Source organism: Neophocaena asiaeorientalis, unplaced genomic scaffold (genome assembly GCF_003031525.2).
Source record: "Neophocaena asiaeorientalis asiaeorientalis breed wild unplaced genomic scaffold, Neophocaena_asiaeorientalis_V1.1 scaffold220, whole genome shotgun sequence".
NCBI classification, from domain to species: Eukaryota; Metazoa; Chordata; class Mammalia; order Artiodactyla; family Phocoenidae; genus Neophocaena; species Neophocaena asiaeorientalis.
The window spans coordinates 2,905,322-2,931,519 of NW_020174042.1; the positions used below are offsets into that span (position 1 = coordinate 2,905,322).

The 26,198-nt window shown below is 54.7% G+C and overlaps 5 protein-coding genes across 14 annotated transcripts in view; 2 read left to right on the plus strand and 3 right to left on the minus strand.

The window, feature by feature from the left end:
- On the minus strand, positions 1-2,688 carry SIGMAR1 (sigma non-opioid intracellular receptor 1). The gene is made up of 4 exons (XM_024753901.1): positions 2,404-2,688; positions 2,078-2,278; positions 1,852-1,944; positions 1-1,075 (listed from the first exon to the last, which is right to left on the minus strand). Exons 1-4 carry the CDS (start codon positions 2,552-2,554, stop codon positions 849-851), a joined length of 672 nt encoding a protein of 223 aa, XP_024609669.1. The 5' UTR covers positions 2,555-2,688; the 3' UTR covers positions 1-848.
- Positions 2,689-7,529: 4,841 nt separating this feature from the next.
- GALT (galactose-1-phosphate uridylyltransferase) lies at positions 7,530-10,874 on the plus strand. 6 transcript variants are annotated; one of them, XM_024753849.1, is made up of 11 exons: positions 7,530-7,686; positions 7,986-8,155; positions 8,409-8,484; positions 8,575-8,623; positions 8,739-8,868; positions 9,020-9,076; positions 9,228-9,350; positions 9,635-9,767; positions 9,870-9,953; positions 10,274-10,428; positions 10,696-10,874. In XM_024753849.1, exons 1-11 carry the CDS (start codon positions 7,662-7,664, stop codon positions 10,774-10,776), a joined length of 1,083 nt encoding a protein of 360 aa, XP_024609617.1. In that variant the 5' UTR covers positions 7,530-7,661; the 3' UTR covers positions 10,777-10,874. The 6 variants fall into 6 exon arrangements, with proteins under 6 accessions (XP_024609617.1, XP_024609621.1, XP_024609620.1 ...); XM_024753853.1 differs by having other exon boundaries at positions 7,533-7,559; XM_024753852.1 differs by having other exon boundaries at positions 7,554-7,881.
- Positions 10,875-11,006: 132 nt separating this feature from the next.
- Positions 11,007-21,658, plus strand: IL11RA (interleukin 11 receptor subunit alpha). Of its 5 annotated transcripts, XM_024753847.1 has the most exons (14): positions 11,007-11,829; positions 12,281-12,378; positions 15,600-15,699; positions 15,988-16,048; positions 16,729-16,898; positions 17,036-17,150; positions 17,301-17,333; positions 17,419-17,585; positions 18,606-18,769; positions 19,574-19,715; positions 20,061-20,180; positions 20,299-20,395; positions 20,647-20,729; positions 21,234-21,650. In XM_024753847.1, the coding sequence occupies exons 3-14, from the start codon at positions 15,600-15,602 to the stop codon at positions 21,248-21,250; spliced, it is 1,269 nt and encodes a 422-aa protein (XP_024609615.1). In that variant the 5' UTR covers positions 11,007-11,829; positions 12,281-12,378; the 3' UTR covers positions 21,251-21,650. The 5 variants fall into 5 exon arrangements, with proteins under 5 accessions (XP_024609615.1, XP_024609614.1, XP_024609613.1 ...); XM_024753846.1 differs by lacking the exons at positions 11,007-11,829; positions 12,281-12,378 and adding an exon at positions 12,498-12,557; XM_024753845.1 differs by lacking the exons at positions 11,007-11,829; positions 12,281-12,378; positions 21,234-21,650 and adding exons at positions 12,519-12,579; positions 20,931-21,221.
- Positions 21,659-21,845: 187 nt separating this feature from the next.
- Positions 21,846-22,445, minus strand: CCL27 (C-C motif chemokine ligand 27). Its single transcript, XM_024753768.1, has 3 exons — positions 22,376-22,445; positions 22,100-22,235; positions 21,846-21,906 (listed from the first exon to the last, which is right to left on the minus strand). Exons 1-3 carry the CDS (start codon positions 22,443-22,445, stop codon positions 21,846-21,848), a joined length of 267 nt encoding a protein of 88 aa, XP_024609536.1.
- A 3,256-nt stretch (positions 22,446-25,701) lies between these two features.
- Positions 25,702-26,198, minus strand: part of LOC112405468 (uncharacterized) — a 2,665-nt gene continuing 2,168 nt past the window's right edge. Inside the window, exons 3-4 of the mRNA XM_024753881.1 lie at positions 25,988-26,047; positions 25,702-25,864 (exon numbers count right to left, since the gene is read on the minus strand). Coding sequence (XP_024609649.1) covers positions 25,708-25,864; positions 25,988-26,047 — 217 coding nt within the window. The 3' untranslated portion in view covers positions 25,702-25,707. The remainder of the gene's footprint in view (positions 25,865-25,987; positions 26,048-26,198) is intronic.

Below are 26,198 nucleotides of genomic sequence, written 5' to 3' on the forward strand. Positions count from 1 at the left end.
TGAAACTGTTCAACAGGTCTTTATTGACAGACACAGATAGATGGACAGAGAATGCAGCAAAGGCAGTGTCTGGAAGCTGTAATAAGTGTCTGTGTGTGTGCGTGCAGAAAAGGCTTTCTCTAGGCCAGCGGCAACCCCTTGGACCTGGGCCCACCTGTCTAGGTCCTCACCCCAGCACTGGGCCCTCAGCTGAGGCCAGCCTCCCCATTATACCCTGGAGGGAGGTATAACCTCAGCATTTGCCACATTCTTCTGGTTCTCCAGCTAACTTGGTTGCGAGGGTGGGGACAGGCCATGAGGGTACTTGCATAGCAGGGGAACAGAATGGGGTAAGGCATATGGTGAGGACAAGGAGATGAAGGGGAAGGGCGTCACAGCTGCAGGTGAAGGGAGCCTCCACAGGCAGCTCCTCTTCTCCCTCATCTCCCCCAATGGCTGCTGGGTTGAAGGGTCAGACCCAGGCAGTTTGTAATAGCCACCCCATCCCTAACTCCAGAGCCCTGACTAGGGGCAGAGAAGCTCTGGAAAGGCCTGAGTTAGTGAGTCGAGCTTGTGGGATATGTGCTCGAACATGACTGGCCCCTTTGGTATACGTGGGGGTCCCTCTCTGCATGGGTGTGAATGCGTAATGCTGCCGTACACACAGGATTCAGTATCTGAATGTGTGTCCCATGTGTTCCCATGACTATGTTTGGTTGTATGCATGTGTGTCCCTGCTCATACACCAGGAACTCTGTATCTGCATGTTGTGAGTATGTCCATGTCTTTTCACGTGGGCTCCAGCAAGTGGATGTGTGCAGGCCTGCCCGCTCCTGTCCATCCACAGGTCCTCCTTCAGGCCTGGCTGGTCAGGCGTCGTGGCCAAAGAGGTAGGTGGTGAGTTCAAGCCGGAGGCCCCGGGCATAGGCTTGAAGAGTATAGAAGAGGGTGAGGAAGTCCTGGGTGCTGAAGATTGTGTCAGCCAGCGCGAAGGCCAGGGTAGATGGGATGACACCCCGGCCGTACTCCACCATCCATGTGTTTGGCCCCCACTCCACAGCCGTTGCCTCACCAGGCCCGTGCACCACTGTCTCCCCTGGGGGGACAGGGAACACCCACATGAAGAGCCTGGCCCTGCCCTCCCATTGCCACCACCTCCCTAGCCTGTGGGCTCTCTAGGGGTAGGGAATGGAGAGGGAGCTTCAGGAAAGGAAAAGCCTTACCTCACTGGCCTGGCTGCCCATCTGCAAGGGTACGAGGCTAAGGTGGCCACTCTTAAACTTTCCTGTGTGGCATCACCTGGCTCATGTCCTCTCTTGGGGGAAGCTTCACCTGGCCCTGCACCATTGTTTGGGAGTCATGGAGGTCTGCATTCCCAAGCCTCACTCATGTCAAGCAGAAGTTTAGCTAAACTTGGGCCTGTTAGATAGGGAGAGGTGAATATAAGACCTGCCAGGCTTTCTGAGAAATGTAGCTGTTCAGTTACAATGTCGGCCATGCTTGTAATATTCAACCTCAAACTTACTTAGAAGTCCAAATGTTTCATTATACGCAAGAGGGAAGACAACTGTCTGCCTTGTCTTTGGGGGCATGAGAGCATTTCTGATCTCCCCAACAACTGCTGGAATACTGGATGATTAAAATCAGACGTGGTTAACAGGGAGCTGTTATGTTTTGTTTCCATTTGACAGAGGAAGGCAACAGAGACCCTGAACCCTGTCTCAACCAACCACCTGGGGCTTAACTAGAGGGCAGAGGAACTAGGATGAGGGCCCCTCAACGCACCCCTTTTCCATGCCATGGCTCTTTCCTCCAACTATAGGCACCCAAGAATGAGGAGACCCCCCTCTCTAACAGAGCCACCTTACCCACCTGGGTAGAAGACCTCGCTTTTGGTAGTGCCCTCTCTCCACTGGTGGAAGGTGCCAGAGATGATGGTATCCGAGATCTCAGCCCAATAGCGCCCTGAGAGACAATCAAATGGACACTGAATATCAGGGTATCCGCTCCACTCGATGGCCTGGCCGAACATCAGGAAGGAGGGCATGGGCCCTTGTACAGCCCCAGCCTCCCAGTCCGGCCCGCCGCCAGCACTGACCCGAGTGGCCGCTAGAGCCCAGGGCGGTGCCGAAGAGCAGCACGTACTCGGACAGGGAGGCGTGCAGAAGGCACATGGCGCCCATCCAGCCTCCCGCGTTCACGAACACCCACTGCAGCTCCTCGTCGGGCAGCACGTGGCCTGGGTGCAGGCGCCGCAGCTCCACGATCAGCCGAGAGAAGGCCAGCTCGTGGTCCAGCCCTGGCGGGGGCAGAGGAACAACCAAGTCAGGGCCAGCATCGGTCACGAACTGGGGAACGGTGCCCCCGGAACCTCCAGCTACGCCCGGCCCTCCCCAGCCCCCTGCCCTCCACCCGCCGCCTCACCGGCGTACTGCCGAGCCAGCTGCGCGATCTCTTCATGCTGGAAGACGAAGCTCTGAGTGCCCAGCCAGTGCCAGACCACCTGGGCCAGCACAGCCACGGCCGCCAGGAGCAGCGCGGCCCACGCCCACCGCCGGCCCACGGCCCACTGCATCCCAGCGGGCGGCCTGGCCCAGCGCAGCGCAGAGAGAGGTGGGGGCCTAAGGCTGTGACCCTCACTGCCTCCGTGTCTCTTGGCGCGCCGTCTACGACCCGTTCCCCCGCCACCGCCGTGGTACGGCTCGCCCTGGCCAATCGGAACTGCCAGGGCACCGGGGCACCGCCTCTCGGGTCGAACCATTATCTCTCGTGGAGCGGGGAGCCGGGTGCGCCGAAGGGCGGGGCGGCGCCGCGCGCGTCAGAAAAGGGGGCGGGGCCAAGCTCTCCTAGCTGCAGGCGTTGGGGTATCTAGGCACGCTCTCGCCTAGCGCCGTTCTACTTGGGGTTGCGGGGATGGTGGTAAGACCCAGAATGGACTGGCCCGCCTGGGCTCCCTGACTGGTGTAGCAGGCAACCCGGAAGCAGGGCCTTCCGGACTTGTGATGGTTAGGGCCCGCCTTTGCTAGCACAGGAGGTGGGAAGGAGGCTCTTCTACTTGGGAACGTTACGGACGGCTATTGGAGGCGGTGACACCTGAGCAGTGTCTTTAAGAGCGATGGGAAGGGCATTCCAGTGAGCCAGTGAGACCTACTCCAAGAGCAAAGGCACCAAGGATAGACAGCGTGGGGTCTTCCGGGGGCCAACAATTCATTCTTTATTCTGAAGTACAAAATATGAGAGGAGGGCCTTGTAAGCCAACTGAAGGTTATCGGCGGCGGCGGGGATTGGGGGGGGAGTGAAAAAGGAAGAGAAGCAGAAAAGAAACAGAAGAGAAAAGAGGCAGCATAGTGCAGTGATAAGAAAGACACTCTGGACAGGACTGTGTTAAAAGCCTGGCTCCCGCCACCTACTGGTTGTGTGATCTTGGGCAAGTTACTTAAACTCTTTGTGACTCAGTTTTCTCATCTGTAAAATGGGATGAATAAAAGTACATACCTTTATTGTGATGAAGACTAAATGAGTTAATATTTACAAAGCAATTAGTGTCTGGCATGTGGTGTCATATGTGTTAGTTATATCAATAAAACATAAAGCAGAAGAGAACTGGAAGAGTGTAGCCTCACACATGAGAGTAATGGAATGGTCAACACAGTCAAATATAATTGAGTGGTCCTATGAAATGACTGGAAATGGTCATTGGGTTTCTCAGTATGGGCATGTAGCAGAGATTATGCTATACATTCACAAATCCATTCCTTTTGCTCTTGGGCAGCCAGTCTACTTTGTAGTTAGGTGACGTCATGTGATTGTGTTCTGTCCAATGAAGTATAGGCAGAAATTACATATGCCATTTCCAGGTCTGGCTCGTAAAATCTGTGAAATTCTTGACACTCACTTTCTTGTCTTATCTAATATAGTTACATACAATTAAGTAGTGGAGAATTCCAAATGCTGCATGGGACAGAGCTCTCCCTCTCTCCCACAATGGACCATGGTACTAAGCCACTGAGTTTGGAGGTTGTTTGTTACAGCAGCTAAGATTATTTACCCCGACTACTACAGGGCAAAAAACATGTTATAGTGTACTGTGCGGGTAAGAGTAGAGGCTGGGAAGATGAACTAATTTTTGAGAAATTTGACCAAGAAGGGAATGATAAAAAAGGGATTATTTAGGGCTTCCCTGGTGGCGCAGTGGTTGAGAGTCCGCCTGCCGATGTAGGGGACACGGGTTCATGCCCCGGTCCGGGAAGATCCCACATGCCGCGGAGCGGCTGGGCCCGCGAGCCATGGCCGCTGAGCCTGCGCGTCCGGAGCCTGTGCTCCGCAACGGGAGAGGCCACAGCAGTGAGAGGCCCGCGTAACGCAAAAAAAAAAAAGGGATTATTTAGAGGAAAATGCAGGATTGAGGGAACATGATTTTGTATTGGCTCTGGCTTCTGTGACACTCCTGAGTTGACCATTCTTTAAGAACCCTGCGTAGCAGGGACTAGCAAAGCTGGTCTCTGCCCCCTTGTTTCAGACAGAGTCCTCTGGGACTGTCTAGGTCTGCAGCTCCCCTACCTGGTCTTTCAGAAATCTTCTCCAGCACACACTTTTATTTTTGTTTAGTTTTATTTATTTATTTTGTATTTTTCTTTTTTTTAAAATATCTTTATTAGAGTATAATTGCTTTACAATGTTGTGTTAGTTTCTGTTGTACAACAAAGTGAATCAGCTATAAGTATACATATATCCCCATATCCCCTCCCTCTTGAACCTCCCTCCCATCCTCCCTATCCCACCCCTCTAGGTCGTCACAAAACATTGAGCTGATCTCCCTGTGCTATGCAGCAACCTCCCACTAGCTATCCATTTTACATTTGGTAGTGTATATATGTGAGTGCTACTCTCTCACTTCATCTCAGCTTCCCCGTCCTGCCCTGTGTCCTCAAGTCCGTTCTCTACAACTGTGTCTTTATTCTTGTCCTGCCTCTAGCCTCTTCAGAACCCTTTTTTTTTTAGATTCCATATATATGTGTTAGCATACGATATTTGTTTTTCTCTTTCTGACTTACACTCTGTATGACAGACTCAAGGTCCATCCACCTCACTAAAAATAACTCAATTTCGTTTCTTTTTATAGCTCAGTAATATTCCAATATATATATATGTGCCACATCTTCTTTATCCATTCATCTGTCGATGGACATTTAGGTTGCTTCCATGTCCTGGCAATTGTAAATAGTGCTGCAGTGAACATAGTGGTACATGTATCTTTTTGAATTATGGTTTTCTCAGGGTATATGCCCAGTAGTGGGATTGCTGGGTCATGTGGTAGTTCTATTTTTAGTTTTTTAAGGAACCTCCATACTGTTCTCCATAGTGGCTGTATCAATTTACATTCCCACCAGCAGTGCAGGAGAGTTCCCTTTTCTCCACTTCCTCTCCAGTGTTTATTGTTTGTAGATTTTTTGATGATGGCCATTCTGACTGGTGTGAGGAGATACCTCATTGTGGTTTTGATTTGCATTTCTCCAATGATTAGTGATGTAGAGAATCTTTTCATGTGTTTGTTGGCAATCTATATGTCTTCTTTGGAGAAATGTCTGTTTAGGTCTTCTGCCCATTTTTGGATTGGGTTGTTTGTTTTTTTGATATTTAGCTGCATGAGCTGCTTGTATATTTTGGAGATTAATCCTTTGTCAGCTGCTTTGTTTGCAACTACTTTCTCTCATTCTGATGGTTGTCTTTTCGTCTTGTTTATGGTTTCCTTTGCTGTGCAAAAGCTTTTAAGTTTCATTAGGTCATTATCATACTAAGTGAAGTAAGCACATAATGCTGGGACTTCCCTGGCGGTCCAATGGTTAAGACTCCACGCTCCCAAGGCAGGGGGCGCAGGTTGGAAGCCTGGTCGGGGGATTAGGATCCCACATGCTGCACAAGGTGGCCAAAAAAGAAAAAAGAAAAGAAAAAAAAAGCATTTACAAAAGTAAATAAGCAAATAGTTAAAAAAAAAAAAAAGCTGATAATGCTTCCTGTTTTTCTCCATCTTGAATTCCCCTCAGGGCACACCACAGTTGTGGGGGCAGCTGCAGCGCTGATGCTGTAGCAAAATTTGTTGTTTACTGAAATAGCAAGGCAACATTCCCTTTCCACAAAAAGTGTATCTTTTATCCCCCTTACATCCCTATTACATGTGCAGCCAGTGGGACATGTAAAACTCTGGTTTCTTAGCTCCCTGCTCCCTGCCCTCTACCTAGTGGCCTCTTTAGATTCCAGTCTGAGGCCCCTGGGCAGAGATAAGGTAAATGACTTATGACCCAGTTTTTACATCTGAGCTCAGCAAAACACCTGGCTTGTCCTGGCCTGGTTTGGGGGAAGGGGCCTCACTGCTACTACCCAGCTCCTAGCTCACTAGGTTTCTATCTTAAGGCTCACTGAGGGAGTTTCCTGGTGGCCATATGGTTAGGATTCTGGGTTCTCACTGCTATGACACAGGTTCAATCCCTGGTCGGGGAACTGAGATCCTGCACACAGCATGGCCAACAAACAAACAAAAACTCACTGAAGTCTCAGAGGCATTTCAAAGCATCAGGAAGAGCTTGGAAACTTGGGTTGAAATCTCAGCTTGGCCACTTATCCTCTGGGTGATCTTGAGGCCTCGGTTCTCCACTGTGAAATGGGGAGGAGGTTCAGACAATATTTAGATGGCTCTATAAAGTATCAGGGGAGGAATTAATTTGAAGTTTATCCTAGTGTTATCCAACTGGTTTGTTCCAAGGAAAAGTTGGAGAAGGGACAGGGGTGTGCAAAGGAAACACCTCTGACCCCACCCAGATGGTGGTTGGAGCTACTGATAGTCCTGTCCTCCCCACATTTTCAGATTTCTTATAGCCCTCTTACCCTGACCACTTCTTGTGCTTTGTGTGTGTGTATATATGAGAGAGAGAGAGAATATGATTACTTAGCCTTTTTTTCCCAAACCCGTTTCTGCTGCCTGGTGGGGCTAGGGCATGGTTACGGTGAGGTACCCACTCCTCCAGATAGTACCTGAAGCCAAGGTTTAGCTGAAGCAAATCAAGCCCCACAGCCCCTCACTCCCACCTCCTTGCCTTTCCTCTGCCAGAGCCACCAAGCAGGTGAGTGAGGTGACTGTGGATCCAGAGTTATACCCTGACTTACCCTAGAATGTAAGCTCTGGGAGGGCTGAGTCTATGCCTGACTCCTGCACACAGGGACATCCCTTTGCGCCATGTGGAGCCTAGGGGCCTGGCACGTGGTGGTAGATAGTAAATATTTGCTGAATGAATGACCAAATGAATGACTTTAAGAAAGCAAATAACTCTTGTAAGCATCCTGGAGCCGAGGGATCTGTGGTAAGCAGCTTTCACAGAGGTTCTTCCAGGGTAGTTAGTGGCTTTGGCCCTAGAGTGGGATCATCAAAGTCGCCTCCTGTAGCTGTAGGCAGTCCTGAACTCCGCCCCCAGGTGGCCGGGCCGGCCCTCAGACAGTCACGTGCTTGCGGCTGTCCAATCAGAGAGGGTGGGGCGAGGGCGGGGCGAGGCGGGGCGGAGCCGGGCCGACTAGGCGGTGGGGGCGAGGTGAGCAGGTAGAAGTTACCGAAGGTATCTCCACCCGGTGGCCTCCTGGCGCGCCGGGGAGCGTGTCCTGAGCAGCGCCGGCAGGCGTCGGAGGCGGACGCCATGGCCACAACCTTCCGGGCGAGCGGTAACCGCAGGGCGGCCGGGACTCGCTGGGAAGCAAAGCTGAGCCCTCCCCTTCCTTAGGAAGTTGTCGTCCCTGCCCGCAGGTCGGCGCGCCCACCCGTCCAGGCACGCGCGGCGAAGGGACACGCCGGTGTTGGGGCTGCAGGCTGATTGGCGCTGGGAACGCCCAAGCTCTGGCCTTTAGCTCCTGAGTAGGGTGGGGACAACAGGGTGCATCCGAGCCTGGGCCTGCTGGTGGGTAAGACCCAGGGGAGAAAGGGGCATAGGGCTTTGTGACTGATCTTGACGGTTTGCCCCCAGAGCATCAGCATATCCGCTACAACCCGCTACAAGATGAGTGGGTGCTGGTGTCAGCGCACCGCATGAAGCGGCCCTGGCAGGGGCAGGTAGAACCCCCGCTTCTGACGACAGTACCCCGCCATGACCCCCACAACCCTCTGTGTCCGGGGGCCACACGGGCCAATGGAGAGGTAAGTCTTTAGATCCTACATCTGCAGGCTGGGCCCGGGGGGAGTAGTTCCCCATCCACTGCCCTTAGAGCTTCTCTTCACCCTACAGGGGAGTGGCTAGCCCTTCGCCCCACAGTGGAGTGGACCTCTGGGTCATATCCCACCAAGTCTTTTTGACCTCAGAGTGGCCTTCTTCCCGCCTTGTAGCCTTGAAGCCCATCAGATGACTGGTGGTATGGGCCAGCAAATGCTTCTAGCCCATCCTTGTCTGTAGGTGAATCCCTACTATGAAGGCACCTTCCTGTTTGACAATGACTTCCCAGCTCTGCAGCCTGATGCCCCTAGTCCAGGTAAGTTGGATCTAGCTGCTGTTGGGGAGAAAAGAGGCTGGACCTTGTTGGGGGACTTCTGTTGCAGAGAGTGATACCCCTTTATCTTAGGACCCAGTGATCACCCCCTTTTCCAAGCAGAGGCTGCTCGAGGAGTTTGGTAACTATGAATTTCCACTCTTACACCCTTCAACCCAAGGCCTGGACTGAGCACTGGGGTTGGGCCCTGCCCCCAGCTCAGCGAGCCCTGTATCTCTCCCTCCTTTACCACCTAGTAAGGTTATGTGCTTCCACCCCTGGTCGGATGTGACACTGCCACTCATGTCAGTCCCTGAGATCCGAGCTGTCGTTGATGCATGGGCCTCAGTCACAGAGGAGCTGGGTGCCCAGTACCCTTGGGTGCAGGTCTGTGAGGTCGCCCCCTCCCCTAGATGGGCAGGGAGGGGGTGGTGCAGTTTGGTTTTGGGAAGTGGCATTTTTATTTCCACAGGTTGTGTTTCGGAGGGGTTGACTTGCTGTCCTTTTGGCTATAAAGCTCCCTACCCCTACTTCATAGATCTTTGAAAACAAAGGAGCCATGATGGGCTGTTCCAACCCCCATCCCCACTGCCAGGTATGTGTGTCAGGGGCTTCAGTGGATATCTGGACTGAGTCCAAGACAGTGTGGGGTGGGGAACTGGAGTAAGGGAAAACAGGAAGTATGCTAGTGATGTGGAGGCTTGGAGGTGAGGGATGCTGTCTGCTCTTCTCCTCCCCCTTGACAGGTGTGGGCCAGCAGTTTCCTGCCAGATGTTGCCCAGCGTGAGGAGCGATCTCAGCGGGCCTATCAGAGTCAGCACGGAGAGCCCCTGCTAATGGAGTACGGCCGCCAAGAGCTGCTCAGGAAGGTGGGAGAAAGCTGGATCTTGTGTCCCCAGGAAGCCCGTAACCTCACCCCAAAAAGGAGAGGTGTGTGAAGCAGGAGGGTAGAAGGGAAGTAGCAGAGAGACTTGCTAGGAGGACATAGCAGTAAGCTAAAGGAAAGGTGATGATGGCTTAGACTAGGGTGGTAGTGGTGGAGTGGTGAGAAACCATCGGTTTCTGGGTACGTCTTCTCTTCTCCTTCCCTTGCCTATTTGCTGACCCCCCTCACACCCACCTTGATGACCGCATCTCCATTTGGTCGGCCTAGGACCGTCTGGTCCTAACCAGTGAGCACTGGTTAGTGCTGGTCCCCTTCTGGGCAGTGTGGCCCTTCCAGACACTACTGCTGCCCCGTCGGCATGTACGGCGGCTGCCTGAGCTGACCCCGGCTGAGCGTGACGGTGAGTCTCCCAGGTGGGACCCTGGGGCCAGGCTTTGGATGCGGATGGTTCTGGTGGGGCCAGCATCTGGGCCCCAGACTGAGAGTCAGGCTCTGATTCCAGATCTAGCCTACATCATGAAGAAGCTCTTGACCAAGTATGACAACCTATTTGAGACATCCTTTCCCTACTCCATGGGCTGGCATGGTGAGGCTTTTTGAGTACCCATATCTAACCCCAACACCATTTCTGGGCTCCTGGGTCCCAGCTTAGTGGACTGCAACTCCCAGCAGGCCTTGGAACACTTGCTGGGGAAGTGTTCAGGGCAGGGATGCTGGGACTGAGAGTGGAGAAGTGAACGTGGTGAAACTATGTCTCCCAGTGGGCTTTGCAATGCCTTGTCTCCTCTCTGGCAGGGAATGCTGGAAGATGTAGTTTTCAGGTACCTGCTATGGTCTGGGGGTAAGAGCTAGGCTGAAGAACTAAGAAAGGACCCTTCCCAACTATCTCTGCCTTCTTCCCACCAGGGGCTCCTATGGGATCAGAGACTGGAGCCAACTGGGACCACTGGCAGCTACATGCTCATTATTATCCTCCACTCCTGCGTTCTGCCACAGTCCGGAAATTCATGGTTGGCTATGAAATGCTTGCCCAGGCCCAGAGGGACCTCACCCCTGAGCAGGTCTGGACTTGGAGCACCCTGGGTCCTTGGGTCCCCTTTTCCCTCCTATTTCCTCAAGGGATCCCAACAATCATGACCCTGAGAATCCCCACAACCTGGGTATTTCTAGGGACTCAGGAGCTGACTCCTTCATCCTCTGGCTATTCCAGTGGTCGTTCTCACCAGCCTCCCCACCCTGCATGCTCTCCCCCAGTGTCTAGCGTCTCCTAGCACCCACCATTCTGGGCAGCCCTTACCCTCTCTGATTATCCGCTTTCCCCCTTTCAGGCTGCAGAGAGACTAAGGGCGCTTCCTGAGGTTCATTACCGCCTGGGGCAGAAGGACAGGGAGACAGCAGCCATCGCCTGACCACACTGACCACAGGGCCTTCTGCCTGAGGGAACTAGGGCCTAGGGTTTGGGCAGATGTGGGATCAATAAAACTGTGCTTCTCAAACTTTAATCACATATTCTAACACCAGAGGAGTGTGAACTCTGATCCTTGGGGGTCTGGGGTTAAAGGCCGAAGGCGTAGCTCCAGCCACAACTTTTCTTTGCCAACAGATGTGCAAAAACTTAAGGGCACAACCTCCCCACCTCTTTGCCCCAAATCTCTGAACAAAATTAATACTCGTGTCATGTTTGGCTTTTACTCCTAGAGTAACAAAGGCATCCCAGTTTAAAATGGTTTTAGAAACCTTTGTTCTTGTCTTTGGCTGAGGCTTTGGGAAGGCCAGAGTCCCCTTCACTACCATCCCTAGGGTGTCAGCTCACCAAGCTTGGGACTGAAGGTTTGGTCGGAGTGGGTGAGCAGGATCCTTGTCCCATTGGTCAGTGGCTAGACCCTAGGCTCCTGGCCAGAACCCTGGCTTTGTGAGTGGCTGCAGCTTGGCTCTGCTCCAGCCCACAGAGGCTGAAGGGGCGGGTAGGGAACGTGTACGTGGCTTTGTGTCCTTGGCCTTTCCAGACTCCCACGTGCAGCGTGTATGCACGGGCTCTGTACACCTCTGTTGCCCCTGTGCCCCAGTCATTGCACAGGGCAGAAGACAGCTCTGGCAGGGAAGGGGTGCCAGAGTTAGGAGCCTCAGGGCCATGGTAGGAGGGGATGGTTTCTGGAGTGACCCTGGGTCTACCCCCACCCCTCTGGAGCTGTTTCCCTGCCAAGACTGTAACTGTGGGAATAACAAGTCATACAACCCAGGAGACATGATGCCACCTAGGGTCCTCCAAACTTTTAGGTGAGGACAGGAGCTTGTGAGTAATGCGGGAATGGCCAGAACACTTTTTGTCTCCATTCTTCTCAAGGGAATTGAGTCTCTGGGAGGGGAAATCACACAAGGCTGGACAGTGATGATCTGACCCAGGAGAACCTTGGCTGCCTGCCTTCCGGTCCAGGATTCTTTCTTCCTAGAGACCCTGGAGGGTAAGGGTCAACTTGGAGTGTTACCCTGGTTTGGAAGAAGCTCAGACAAATGTACACATTTCCCTTGAGCCCCCATTGGCTGGGGAGTGGAACCCTGGATGGGAGACATACATAGCTACACACACACACACATACATACATACATACATACATACATACATACCTGATCCTACACCTTTTATTTGCCTGCATTTTGGAATCACCTGGGGAGTTTTAAACAGTACTGATTTAATTGGAGTGTGGCTTGAGAGTTTTAAAACCACAGTGTCCAGCGACGTTTGAGACCCACTGCCTTACAACCAGTCCACCTCCTTATCTGGAGTCAGGGGCACCTTCAGCTTCTCTGGTCACCTGCCCAGTAGCTCCTAAGCCACTGAACTTGAGGCTTTGTTTGAGGACAGCTGGGGGGTGGATGGGGCGGGGCCTGAGAGCTCTGGTCCTGCTGTCCCAGGAGGAGAGGCTTTCAGGCCAGAACCCAGGAACCCGGCTCCAGACTCGGTCCCCGGCGGCCTCCTCAGTCCCGGACGGGACAGGAAGTGTCCGGCAGAGGTGGGTGTGGGGATGATTGGCAGTTGGAGGCTCCAATAGATCGAGACCCCCCTATTTCACCCCTCTCCTTCCATTGGTGCCTGGGCGGAGCCGCCCCACGGCGTGCCCCAGGGCGGCAGGGAGTAGAGGCCGGGGCAGAGGGTGAGGACGGAGGGCGCTGGCGGCGGCGGCCGCAGAAGGTGAGGCCTGATGGGGCCGCGGGTGAGCTCGAGGGAGCCTTGCCAGGAGAGGGCGGGGCCTGGGGGTGTGGGATTTGAAGGGCCCGGAGTGACTGACGGAATGTCAGTGCGTGTGTGTGTGTGTGTGTGTGTGTGTGTGTGTGAGAGAGAGAGAGAGACTGCAAGGCTGTGTGTGACGCTGTCAGTGTGCGAAACTTCGCAAGTGTCGCTTGGTGAAACTGTCAGCTAGTGTGACTGCGGGTGTCGCTGTGCTGAGGCTGAGTCTGCATGTGGCTGTGCCTGTGTGGGATTATGTGTGTGTGTCAGTGTGCAGTTTGCGGGCAGAGACCGGGTCGTGCGTTTGTGTGTGTGTGAGAGGGCCTGTGACCACATCAGCGAATGTGTTTTGGGAAGGTCTCTGCGGAGTTTGAGACTGTATCTGACAGTGTGAGAGTGGATAGCTGGGTTTGTGTGTGCCAGTGTGTGACTTCAGCATGGCAGAGGAGGAATGAGACTTGCACTCGGCGTGTGTCCTGTGTCCTGTTAGACTGTGGAGAAGTGGAGCTGGGTTTGCATTTTGGGGACCCACTTCAGTAGCCAATGGGACTGACCTTTCTACTTAGTGGCCAGGGTAAGCAGACCATCCCCAGCACACTTGGCTCTCCCTCCTTCTTTTAGTGCTTGAGAATCCTTGTCACTGGTCCAGTGCTCCTTATTTTCTGTCTCCCTGTCTGACTCAGTTTCCTTATATTTCTTTTTCTCTCTCTACTACTGTCTTCCTAGAGCTAGTGCTCTGTGTGTCTTCACACTTTCATCTCCCCAGGTATCTCTGTGTATCTGCTTTTTAGTCCTGCGTCTCATGTTCTCTGCATCTCTGTCTCTCTCTGTGCCCCTGTGCCTGACTCCCCTGTTCACCTTTGTCTCTTTGGCTACCTGGGGGCCTGAAATGGTGATGAGATGGGGGATCTGCCATGCTAAGAGCTCCCTGGAAGAGGGGGCTTACACTATGATGAGGAGTTGCTTTTAGGGAGTGCTGTGACCCCCCATCCCAGGGCGGAGTGCTAAGTGTGTGTGTTTGGCTGTGCAAGGAAGAGGGAGATGTGTGTGTGTGTGTCTGGGTATGTGTAAATGTTTAAGTGTCTGAGCCTGGGTGAGGATGTCTGAGTGTATCGGTGTAACTGTCAGTGGCTGTGTCTGAGAGTGTGTGTCTGAGGGTAAGTGTGGGTCTTGTGTATCTGGCACCAAGGGACCAAAGGCATTTCCTGGTGCTGGGGCCTGAAGAGTAGCGGGGGAGGTGAGAAATGGCTGGAACGTCCAGGGGAGGGGGAAACTGGACTCTTTGGCTTTTGTTTATATCCCCCAACATGGGGCCCTCTTCCCCTTAAAATACAGACAGCTGTGCCCTAAGGAAGTATTTGCTGGGGAGTGAAAAGAGTGGGAGCACGAGTATGTGTCTGCTTTTTGACTTGACTGTGTCCGCGCGTGTTCAAGGGAGTATCTCTGTTGACTGTGCCTGGGGAGTCCACGCGTGAATGTGCCTGTGTTCTGCTGTGTGAAAACACAGGAACCTCTTGCTGACAGGGACACAGCAGCTCTCCTTTCCCTCTTGCTGTGCCTGGCTCTGCCTGTGGCTTCCTTTCCAGACTCGGGGGAGGCCTCTTCCCTTCCCAGGGCCTTGGGTGGGAGGGGGTGGGAGAGTAGGAGGGAGGAGAAAGGAGAGAGGAGGGGGCCTGGCTAGGGGTGGCTAAGCTCCATGGCCCAGAGGGGCGGGGGCAGGGAATGGGAAGGAGGGGACGATTCTGGGGTCCCAGAACTGAGTAGAGCTGAGACGGGTGCTGTAGCTGGTGGGAGGAAGTCCTGGAGACCATGGACACTCAACCACTGGAATCATCGAGGTAGGGCAGGGCTGAGCAGGGTAAATGCGGCTGGGGGGCCGGGGTGAGCCACTAGACACAGACAGACACGCAGAGGTCGCTGCTCAGCTCTACCTGGGAGGGATTTGGGCTCTCCCTCTTCTGGAGCCCTCGCCCAGGGCCCTTTGCCCATCTGCACCTTCTCCCACACCCCCCCTTCCCTCTTCCCCACTGCGTTCCTCATCCTGCTTTCTCCCATCCAGGATTCCCTCTCTCCTAGCACCTCCATCCCCCGTACACACATGGTTGGTTACCTTTTTGGCCTCTCTGAGATCCTGCTGCCCCAGCCCAGCCCTCACCTCGTTGAGCTCTCACTGCCTCCCAGTCCTGATCTCTGAGCATCTCTTTGTCCTGTGGCCTCCACCCCAGCCTCCTGTTCCTGCAGCCTCCCAGCTTCTCTCAGCCTCCTCTCCTGTCCCGCCACCCTGTCTCCATCTTCTGGCTCCTCGCCCACCCCCAGCCTCTGGCAGCAGTCAGGGCATCTGGATTTGCTTAACTCCACAGCCTCAGCCTGCACCCTAGCCCCATCCGGCCTCACAGGCTCAAGACCAGCAAGATTCCAGAGTCAGGCCCAGATGAGCGGCGCAGAGCAAGGAGCCAGGCCCAGGCGAGAAGAGGCTTGGCAGCCAGAGCAGGGCTAGGCCTCATGGCAGGGGTACAGGGTGGGCTCAGACCCACTATGACAGTCCCACCCCAGGGTGATGAGGGCTGCCTCAGGTCAGTCAGAGGCAACGACTATCCCTGGGCCAGGTGGGATGGACACGGAATTTCCAACAGCTGGATTGGAGGAGTTAATGGGAGTGACTGAGCCAGTGCCAACACTTGGTGCCAGGGGTGGGTGCCAAGGGTGGTGCGGGGGGCGGTGCTGGCACAGTCTGTCGCCTCCAGCTTTTGTTCTGGGCCCTAAGCCCATGACTGAGGAGGGGGGGTGTGAGGGTGTGTGTGCGTGCGTGTGTGTGTACTCACACAGAGCGCTGGGCGTATGGTGGAAAGGGGACCTTACATCAGAGCCCCCAGTGATGTCTGATGTCCTTACCCCACTGGGCACCTGGTTTCCTCCTAGAAAGCCTCAGTCTGGAAGAGGAGGAGGCAGACTTTAGCCTCCCATCTTGGGAATGGGGGATCGCTGACCTTGCCTCTCTCCCCACAGATGAGCAGCAGCTGCTCAGGGCTGAGCAGGGTCCTGGTGGCCGTGGCTACAGCCCTGGTGTCTGCCTCCTGTCCCTGCCCCCAGGCCTGGGGCCCCCCAGGTGAGAAAAACTCTGCTCTATGACCCAACTCTGACCTGTGACTTGCCACCATGACCGTGGCCCCTCTCATGCCTAACCTGTCATCCTCCCAACCCCTGAAATCCAATCTGGCAACATCTCTCTACCCTGCTCTCTGACTTCTGTCTCCAGATTATAACATGATGTTTTGACCCCATGACCCCACTCAGGTTTTAAAAGTCCACCCCTTATCCTGTCACTGTCACAAAGTGTGGGGTGGGGTGGGAGAGAGGGAAAGGAAGAGCCTCTGCTCAGAAGTGCCTTCAACAGGGGTCCAGTATGGGCAGCCTGGCAGGGCCATGACGCTGTGTTGCCCTGGAGTGACTGCTGGGTAAGTGCTCCACCAGCCTGCTGGGCTGACAGGACCCATTCACGACCCATTTCTTGACCTTGCCCAGTCCTCACACCCCTCCCATCCTTGCCCCTGTATCTGTAATCCTTACCTCTTTGTCTTTCTTAACCCTCAAACCATCCTTATTCAACAGAACATTCAACCAACATGTATTGAGTACCTGCTAAGTGCCTGGTCTATTCTAGGCCCTGGGATGCAGCAGTGCACAAGCCAGGCAAGATGCCAGGTAGTAATACCTGCAGGGCAGAAAATCAAAAGAGAGTGAGGTGGAAGAGGGTAACTGAGTGACCACTTTTTATTGGTAATAAGGGAAGGCCTCTCGGAGGAGGTGACATTGAAGCTGATTTCTGAAGGTTGGGGTATAAGCAAGCATTCCTGACAGGGAGAACAGCTAGTGCAAAGCCCTGAGGTGGGAGTGAGCTCCGCACTCTTGAACCAAAAGAGGCACAACCTGACTGGAGTGCAGTGGGGGAGGGGGAGACAGGAAGGTGATGAAGAAGGAAAGGAAGGCAAGGGCTAGATCACCAGGGGCTTTGTAAGCCAGCAAAAGGAGTTTGAGCTTTACTGCAAGCACTGAGAAGCCAGTGGAGAGCTGTGACATGGTCGGACTCATAGTTTAAATCTTCCCTCTATCTGTCATCATCTCATCTCACCCCCAGGGCCCCGGTGTCCTGGTTTCGGGACGGGGAGACAAGGCTGCTCCAGGGACCTGACTCTGGTCTAGGGCACGAACTGGTCCTGGCCCGGGCAGAAAGCACTGACGAGGGCACCTATATCTGCCGGACCCTGGATGGTGCACTTGGGGGCATGGTGACCCTGCAGCTGGGCTGTGAGTTGGGGAGGGAGTGTTGGCGGTAGCAGTGATGAGACATGGGGCTCCTGGGGGAATCCAGGCCCTGAGTAAGCCCTCTGGGATGGGTAGGGGCTGGGAACTTCTCGGTCTCCAGCTGCACCCTCTGCCTCTAGACCCCCCAGTCCGCCCTGTTGTCTCCTGCCAAGCAGCTGACTATGAGAACTTCTCCTGCACTTGGAGTCCCAGCCAGGTTAGCGGTTTACCCACCCGCTACCTCACCTCCTACAGGTGTGTGCATGATCGGTGTGTATACCTATATGTTTGGGTGTTTAGCAAAACGTGGGTATGGGAGGTAGGTAAGGAGGTCCTAAGGAAGGCCTGAGAGAGAAGGAGGACCCTCCTTTCCTTCCTGACCTCAGATGGCTTCCTCCCTGCCAGGAAGAAGACGGTACCAGGAGCCGATGGCCAAAGGTAGGACATGAGGGGGAAGCTGGGGGCTCTAGCTGGGTACCACAGTGATCATTTCCAAAGCTCAAGACCACATCCTCTCTCCTAGGATGAGTCCATCCACAGGGCCCTGGCCATGCCCACAGGACCCCCCAGGGGCTGCCCGCTGTGTGGTCCATGGGGCAGAGTTCTGGAGCCAGTACCGGATCAATGTGACTGAAGTGAACCCCCTGGGGGCCAGCACACGCCTACTGGATGTGAGCTTGCAGAGCATCTGTGAGTACCCACTCCTAGAGCTCTCCCCAAATCCCTACCACAGAGACCCCAAACGGACCCCAGAGTACAGGTACCCCCCAAATTCAGAACTCTCCTCCCCTGAGCTCCCACATAGCTCCCTCCCAACGTAGACCCATTTCGGCACACAGATGGCCCCCATGGAGACTAAGAACCCAGGGAGATCAGAGCCCAGGAGGCAGGCTTACATCAGCTTCTAGAGACTGCTGCCACTATCCCCTTCCCTACTAGTCCTTCCTGGCTGCCTAGCCCCAGTGCTGCCTCTCTGCTTCTATGCCTTGTGCTGAAGGCACTTCTGTCTCATGTCCTCCCTGCCCAGTGGAAGCGGGTCACCAAAGCTCTGGCTGGAATTTGGGCCAACTCATCTTCCTTGGATGGAAAGCAGAATCACTCTTTTTAAAAAAAATTTATTTATTTTATTTATTGATTTTTGGCTGCATTGGGTCTTCATTGCTGCACGCGGGCTTTCTCTAGTTGTGGCGAGCGGGGGCTACTCTTCCATTGCGGTGCATGGGCTTCTCATTGTGGTGGCTTCTCTTGTAGCGGAGCATGGGCTCTAGGCGCACGGGCTTCAGTAGTTGTGGCACGCGGGCTCAGTAGTTATGGCTCGTGGGCTCTAGAGCACAGGCTCAGTAGTTGTGGCACACGGGCTTAGTTGCTCCGTGGCATGTGGGATCTTCCCAGACCAGGGCTCGAACCCGTGTCCCCTGCACTGGCAGGCAGATTCTTAACCACTGAGCCACCAGGGAAGTCCCAGAATCACTCTTTAACTCACTCAACAAACATTTCAAAAATCCGTCCTCAGATCTTAGCTTACTTTATAATAGGGATGACAGATAGGTCCTGTGCCTAATGGATGATCAAGCTTAAGATTTCCCCAACCTCCTTGGAAGTGCCTCCCCTCAGGGACCTTTAGGCACACACCCATCTTCCCTTGGGAGGTGGTGGGGAAGGGATGAGTACCTGTCTTGTGCCCTGAATTTGTGTCTCCACTGCCCCCAGTGCGACCTGACCCACCCCAGGGGCTGCGGGTAGAGTCGGTACCTGGCTATCCTCGCCGCCTGCGTGCCAGCTGGACGTACCCTGCCTCCTGGCCCCGCCAGCCCCACTTCCTGCTGAAGTTCCGGCTGCAGTACCGTCCAGCACAGCATCCAGCCTGGTCCACGGTGAGGCCCTTGGAGTGCGTCCCAATCTGGGGCTGTGGGTCCTGTCTCTAGTTTCATGTTCCTGGGTGTTCTGCGTGACCAGATCTGGCAGGTCACTGACGCCCCATGGCCTTCCCCTACAGCGTACTCTCCGTGGGCCAGGCCTTGTGCTGGGTGCTGGGGTTGTAGCAGAGACTGAGGGACCGAGCCTCTGCCCTGCAGGGCTGTAACTGATCTCAGCCCATCTGTGGGAAGACAGCAGTGATTTTTTAAAAATAACTTTTCTAGGAAAAGGAGTGCCTTTCAGCCAGAGGCACAGCCGCATACAAACACTCATATACTCAGATGTGGATAGAGGTGAAGTCCCACATCTGGAGATGGCAAAGATTGGCCAGCATCAGGCCTGGGGAGCCGCTGCCTCAGACAATAACCAATATTTATTGAACACCATCTGTCTGCCAGGCACTGTGCTACACATTTTACATGTATTATCTCATTTAGGTGTATTCACCTCTATTTTACAAATGAAGAAACTGAGGCACAGAGAGAGGTCCAAGGTCACTCAGTAAGTGGTACAGCAAAGATTTGAACCCAGGCAGTCTGAAGTCACAGCCTGTCTACAAAACCACTGTGCACTTTTGTCTTCTGAACACTAGGTGTAGACCTGACACCACCAGCCACCTACGTGGTGCCCAGACGGCTGCATCAGGCTGACAGGGACAGGACTGGGAGGAAGGGGTGCTCTTTGCAGACTGGCTCTGGGGGGCAGATAGGCTGAGTGCTTATAACCTGGATAACGTGCCGACGAACCATCTGCACTGCCAGGTGGAACCGTCTGGATTGGAGGAGGTGATCACGGACGCTGTGGCTGGGCTGCCCCATGCCGTGCGGGTCAGTGCCCGGGACTTTCTGGACGCAGGCACCTGGAGCGCCTGGAGCCCCGAGGCCTGGGGTACTCCGAGCACCGGTGAGAGACAGAGCCTAGGGAAAGGGCAGAGGCCCCGCTGCCCAGCATCTATCGGCGGAACTGCAGGCGCTACGGAGCGGCGTGGCAATTGCGGCCCCAGGCTTCACCTGTAGCTGCCTGCAGCCCCGCCCTAGCTTAAACCCTGCCCCAGATTAAACCCCGCCCCTCAGCCTCCGCCCTTCAGCCTCCACCCCTGCTTACATCCCCAGAAGCTGGCTCTGCCCTTTCAAGCTCCGCCTCTGAGGCGCCCCTGTGTCCAACCCTGGCCCTGGCCTCGCCTGGCGGGCCCTGGCCTCCGCCCTGACCCCGCGTGGATAGTTCTCCTCAGGTCTCGTCTCCCTCCAGGACCCCTACCGAAGGAGATACCAGCTGGGGGCCAACAACACGCGCAGCCAGAGGAAGAACCTCAGGTGGTTAGCCCTGCTCCCCCAAGACCGTCCCTCCTACCAGACCCGCGGCCACTTGGTGAGCTTGGGCAGATGGGCAAAGGTGGTAGAGGATGGGAAAGCCCCAGAGAGAAGTGGGCACCGAGTTTGGTCAGGCAGGCTTGCTCTCACAGCTGGCACGTGACCCTCCTCCTCAGACCACAGAGACGTCCTGGAGCAGGTGGCTATGCTGGCATCTTTGGGAATATTCTCTTTCTTGGGACTGGTGGCTGGGGCCCTGGCACTGGGGCTCTGGTAAGTGATTGCCATTGGCCTCTCATCCTCTGATCCCACACAGGGGCTCTGATACCCATAGACCACACCCGTTCCCACCCCTCATGACTGCACTGAACGTGTCTGATTCTGGAACCATTCCTCCTCCTTCTCCCACCCCCAACTTCATGATTCTCACCCTTTCCTCTCTTGACCCTTTACTAACAAACCTTTTTGGAAGAGACTGAGATGCCCCACATTGTCAGGGAGACAGCTTCCTTTTTGTGCTCCAGGCTGAGGTTGAGACCATGTGAGAAGGATGGACCCCAAAAGTCTGGGTTCTTGGCCCCGATGATTCCGGTGGACAAGCTTCCAGGTGAGTATGACCTCTGGGAGGTTTGGACTTGGAGATGTGTGCCCTCATTTTGAGTGTCTGGATTATGAGCCAGGTGCCTTAGTCATAAGGGTTTTGGGAATCAGAGTTGGGTCTCCTCATTCTTGTAACTTCTGGACTCAGGGATGGGCCTTTCGTTCTTGAGTCCCGGGCTCAGAGTTGGGTCTCTTCTGTCTCTTGCAGGATACTGGGGCTCCTAGATGGATTCCCTCCTCATTTTCAGGGTATTAGGCTCAGAGCTGGATATCCATCCTTATTCTTGGGATGTCTGGATCAGAGCTGGATCCCCTGCCTTATTCTTGACGTGCCTGGGCCCAGAGCTAGGTCTACTCCCTCATCTTCAGGGTATTGGGGCTTACACAGAGGTGGGCTCCCCTATTCATTTTTGGAGTGTTGGGTCCAGAGCTGGGTCTCCTCCCTCATTCTCAGGGAATCTGGGACAAGATCCAGTCCTACTATCTCCCTTGATTTTCCTCCTTCTTCTAGGAGTCCCAAACCTGTAGAGGATCTTGGAAGGCTTCAGCTGATTCCACCTATAACTCTGTCTTGCTGGTGTGGATGGACAGACAGGTGGAACCCAGGCAGGACAGTAGATCCCCACGGAGTGGGGTTCTCAGCTGGAAATTCTGTTTGGAGCTCATTTCTATGAGACTCTGTGTTCCCAACTTGCCAGCTGAAAGGTGCCTGGACCTCTGGCTTCATCTCAGAGTTGGCAGTCCACCTGAGGAATGTGTGTAGATGTGTATGTCTGTGTCCATGTGTGTCCACGTGTATGTGAGGCAGGGAACATGTGTTCTCTGCATGTATGTATATAGGTACCTGGGGAGTGTGTGTGGGTCCTTGGCTCTCGGCCTTGCCCCTGGCGGGGGTTGTGAAAGTGTGAATAAAGAGAATGAGGAGGTTCTTCTGTTTATTGACATGTCTCACAGCTCCGGATTCGGGACTCACAGGAGAATACACAGAACTTGGAGACCACAGTCAGAGACTACTGGGCGATGCTACTTTATTATTTTGGCTACTGGGGGCCCAGGCCCATTTTCCCTATCTCCAAACTCGGTTGGGCAGAGTCCCCTGGAGCCTCTTCCCTTGGCAGTCAAATCACAGAGTCAGGCTGCGGTTCTGGGGGTGGATGCAGACGCTGCGTCGAGACAGGTGAAACCTGGCAAAGGGAAGGTCCAAAGCCATGGTCGTAGCTTGGAGATGAGGGTAAGGCCCAGGAGTTAGAGGCAAAGGCCAGATGAAAACCTGAGTTGGCATCAGAATTAGCATTTGGGGCGGGGTTGAGATCAGCATCAGGGGTTGGGACTGAGGTCAGAGTCAGGGGTCAAATCAGGGGCAGAGTCAAAGCTCACAAGAAGGCCTGGAGGTGACAGTCCCCATCAGCTTCCTGAAATTCCACTCGGATGATGTTCCTCAGTAGTTTGCTTGAGAGTGGCTGTCGGTAGAACTGAGTACAGCATGATGTAGTGCTGGGTGCCAGTGGCAATGCTAGGGGACAACATGACCATGTGTTCAGAGGGCTTCTGACCCTAAGCGCCATCAGATAGCTGGAGGCTGGGCTTCCTGGGCCCCTTTCCCTGCATCCCATTCACCCAGACCCCTGGCCTTCTAGACCCCCAAACACTCACCTCCTCCAGGGTCTGGGCTTAGGAGCAACAGTAGCAGCAGGAGGCTGCTGGTGGGCGAGGGCCCCTTCATGATGCTCAGCCTGGATACTTCCTTCTTTCTCTGCCTCCTTCCCTACCTTTTATCTGGGTGCCTTTTACCTGGGGCACCAGGTGAGTCTGCGGCAGGTGAAGATGTATTGCTCATCCTGTGACACTCCTGGGCCCTAATTACCAGAGACCCCTGTGCCACAGACCCCCCCTCTTTTAGGACAGTAATTTCCCATGGGCTCCTAAATCCTGGGCAGAGAAGCTGGGGAGGCGGATTGTGTACATGGGGACTGATGGTACAGTAACTGAGTAAGGGCGGCCAAGGATCCACAGTGGCATCCAATGATGGACATTAACACTCACATACTCATAGTTACACATTCACAGTCACACCTCAGTTACTCGATCAACCTCACATGGTCAGACAACCCCAGATGGAATCATACAGTCCCAGTTATACTCAAAGTTCCACTCCCACACGGTTGTGTTTACACAATCGTCCAACCACACAGTCACACTAGCACACCCAAATTCTGATGGGGGAGTTGTGGGTGGGCTGGGAGCAGATGGCAGGCCAGCACCAACTTGCCTTCATTTCCCCCTGCCTGCTTCCTGCTCTAGCCTGCTTGTCTTATTAGGAAAAATTGATGGGAATGGCTCCCTAAAGCAGGCCCTTCTGACTGAGGAGGAGTCTTGCCTGGGCCAGTCACATTCAGACTGCGAAGCTGGGAGAAGGCCCTTTTTGGTGGTAATGGGTTGCCTTGGGGATGCTGAGGTGTGGGTTGCTTTCCCCAGGAAGATGAGATAGGGAGGAAGGATGGGGTGGATAAGGAGGGCAGATGAGGGAAGATAAAAGTTCTTTGGTGCCAGGTTGCTGCTGTCCAACAGGTAAGAGACACAAGAAATCTTACGTTCCTGTTTTAGCCTAGTCCTGTCCCAGACATGCCAGCCTCTTACCAGCAGGGGCCTGGGGTTTCCAGCCCCTGGCTTATTGAGACATCAGATTCAAGAGCTCAGTTACCTCTCCTTTGTTCTATTCAAATGCCAGTTTCTCTCTATCGTGGGCCTGGAAGAAACCCCCCCTCCCCAACCCCTACACCCTCTGCATCCCATCCTCTTGCTAAAGCCCCGACCTCCCTTTATCTTCCTGTCCCTTCTTTTTAAATCCCATGTCCAGCCCTCACCCCCTCTTCCCCTAGCCACCCCCCTCCCCACCCAATGCAAAACTATTCCTCATCTTCCTCCTCCTGTCCTTTCCAGGAAGCTGGGGACAGCCTAGTGTGGGGGCAAGCTGCTAAGTTTAGTGCCCCTGGCACCCTGAAGAATTTCCCACTCCTGGTCTGGAGATTTGAACCCTCTGTCCTGCTCTATATTTTAAACATAAACTGATCATCACCCAGTAATCCAGCCCTTATCTGGTTGTTGCAGGGGTACCTTCTACAACCTTCTGCTCTGTCACCAGCTACCCTCTATGGGGCAGGCCTACTCTTGGGATGGGGACTCACACCTCCCTGGGCATCCTTCTGCTGCAGGGCGGCTGCAGCAATCAGGAGCGACCCTAAGCTCAGAGAGTAGGGACTAATCCCCCTCCCAGGCTGAACAACTCGAGCTTCTCCCGCTCCTGTCCAGGGTAAGGCTTGGGGGCTCCTTCCCTGGAGCTTGTCTTGTGGATACTCAGGAAATCTGAGTATCCTGAGGGATTCTGAGGTGTAGGCCCAGGGCTGGACAGGGTACTCTTTTGTCAGGGTTCTCAATGTAGACATTGTGAGGAAATGCCTCAAGAGCCTGGGTCCATTCTTGAAGGTGGCCACAACCCAGAGGTCACTCATCTTGAATTTCTAGTACCAGAGGCCTTAGGGTCTCTCACCCACCCTCCAGTCTGGACTTGTACCCCAGAGCTCGGGTGCACCCACTGAGGCACCATCATCTTGTCACAAATCTTCAGCTGGCTGGCTGTCACACACTTTGGAGTCTTTTCTGGACCAGTCAATCCAGAGGCCTGGGAAGGAAGAAACAAATTCTTCCAGGTATGCACCCATCTCTCCCCTTTGGCTTCTCCAAAGATAGGGCCAAGTCTCTTTTTTTTTTTTGCGGTATGCGGGCCTCTCACTGTTGTGGCCTCTCCCGTGGCGGAGCACAGACTCCGGACGCGCAGGCTCAGCGGCCATGGATCACGGGCCCAGCCGCTCTGTGGCATGTGGGATCTTCCTGGACCGGGGCATGAACCCATGTCCCCTGCATCGGCAGGCAGACTCTCAACCACTGCGCCACCAGGGAAGCCCGGGCCAAGTCTTTTTCCCAGCTACAACCTGCTATGGCAGGGTCAGCACCAGGCTGGAAGTTACCTCTGACCCCACCCACAAACTGGGCTGTCCCTTTAACTTAATTCTGTGGTGCCCTCCCTGGTGCTGGGGCCAGTCCCTAACTGAAAGCAGACCCACTAGGAGTCCCTGACCCTTCATCACTTCAGGAGCTAGTGGGTTTCAGCCCAACTCGGTGACAAGACAGAAAGGAAAGGTAGGGAGCAGTGGCCCTTGGGTTCTCCTAGGGAGGTTACACTTTGGGGGGCTGATGCCAAGTATCTATGTACCTTTGTTTTTTTTTTTTTTTGGCTGCGCTGTGCGGCATGCGGGATCTTAATTCCCCAACCAGGGATCGAACCCATGCCCCCTGAAGTGGGAGCATGGAGTCTTATCCACTGGACCATCAGGGAAGTCCCTGATGCCAAGTATCTTTAAACTTGGGATCCAACTGGAGGAGCCAGAAGCTGGGGTGTTAACTGTAGGAAAGACCTCCAACAGTTCTAAGTCATTCCCCTATGGCAGGCCGAGGGTAGCAGCTTCTAGGAATCTTTCCCTCCTCTCACAGCCTACTTCCTACAACTATGGGCTTAAAATATTTTAGATCCACTCCCAGGAGAAGATTCTTCAGGCACCTGGCAAAGTCCTGTCTAGGAGGAAGGTGGAAGCGGAGAGCTGGGATTGTGAGGATTTATGGATGTGGGGACAAGGCTGGGAGGAAGATAAAGCCAGGATTATTTAGCTCCCTCCATACAGGCCACTCATAGAGATGAGTGTGTGTGTGGTGGGGCGGGGGGCTTAGGTGGTGGAAGGCAATCACTGGTAGTAAGGGGAGGCCTGACCCTGATGAGGGGCCCTTAGGAATAATGGGAGCCTGGACACGGACTGACACCCTATCAGGGACAGAGGCCCTGTCAATACGGAAACAGCCGGCGTGGAGAGGGGCTCCCAGCCCGAATGGCGGCAGCGGCGGCAGAATCAGGAGGGCAGGACGGTGGCTTTGGTTTAAATCTTTAATGCACCAGATGGCTGGGCAGTGGCAGCGGGGGTGCGGCGGGGGAGGCTGCGACCGGAGCGCTGGGGAGCAGTGCCCAGTCCACTTGACAGACAGCTCATCAGGCCCCGCAGAGGCTCCAGCTTCTGCTCCCGAGGGTGCGCTGAGCTGTGGGGCGACCCGACACAGGCATGAGGCGGGGCGGGGGCTCCCGGCTTCCCCGCGATCGGTTCTCCCGAACTGAGCCTCGTCCATGCCCCGGGCGGGTCCGCGGTATCGCAGCCCCCTCACCTCCGCTCCCTTCGCCACATGCGCAGCCAGGGGAAAAAGTAGAAACAGCCCCAGTAGATCCTGCAAAGAGAAGGCAGAGCCGGGCGGGGCGGGGCGGGGCTGACCCCACCGACTCCGCCCCTTGGACGCCTCGCCCCTCTCGTGGAAGGCTCCGCCCCGCCTTTTAGAGGCGGTTCCTCCAGCCCACGCCCCCTAAGAGGCCCCACCCCTC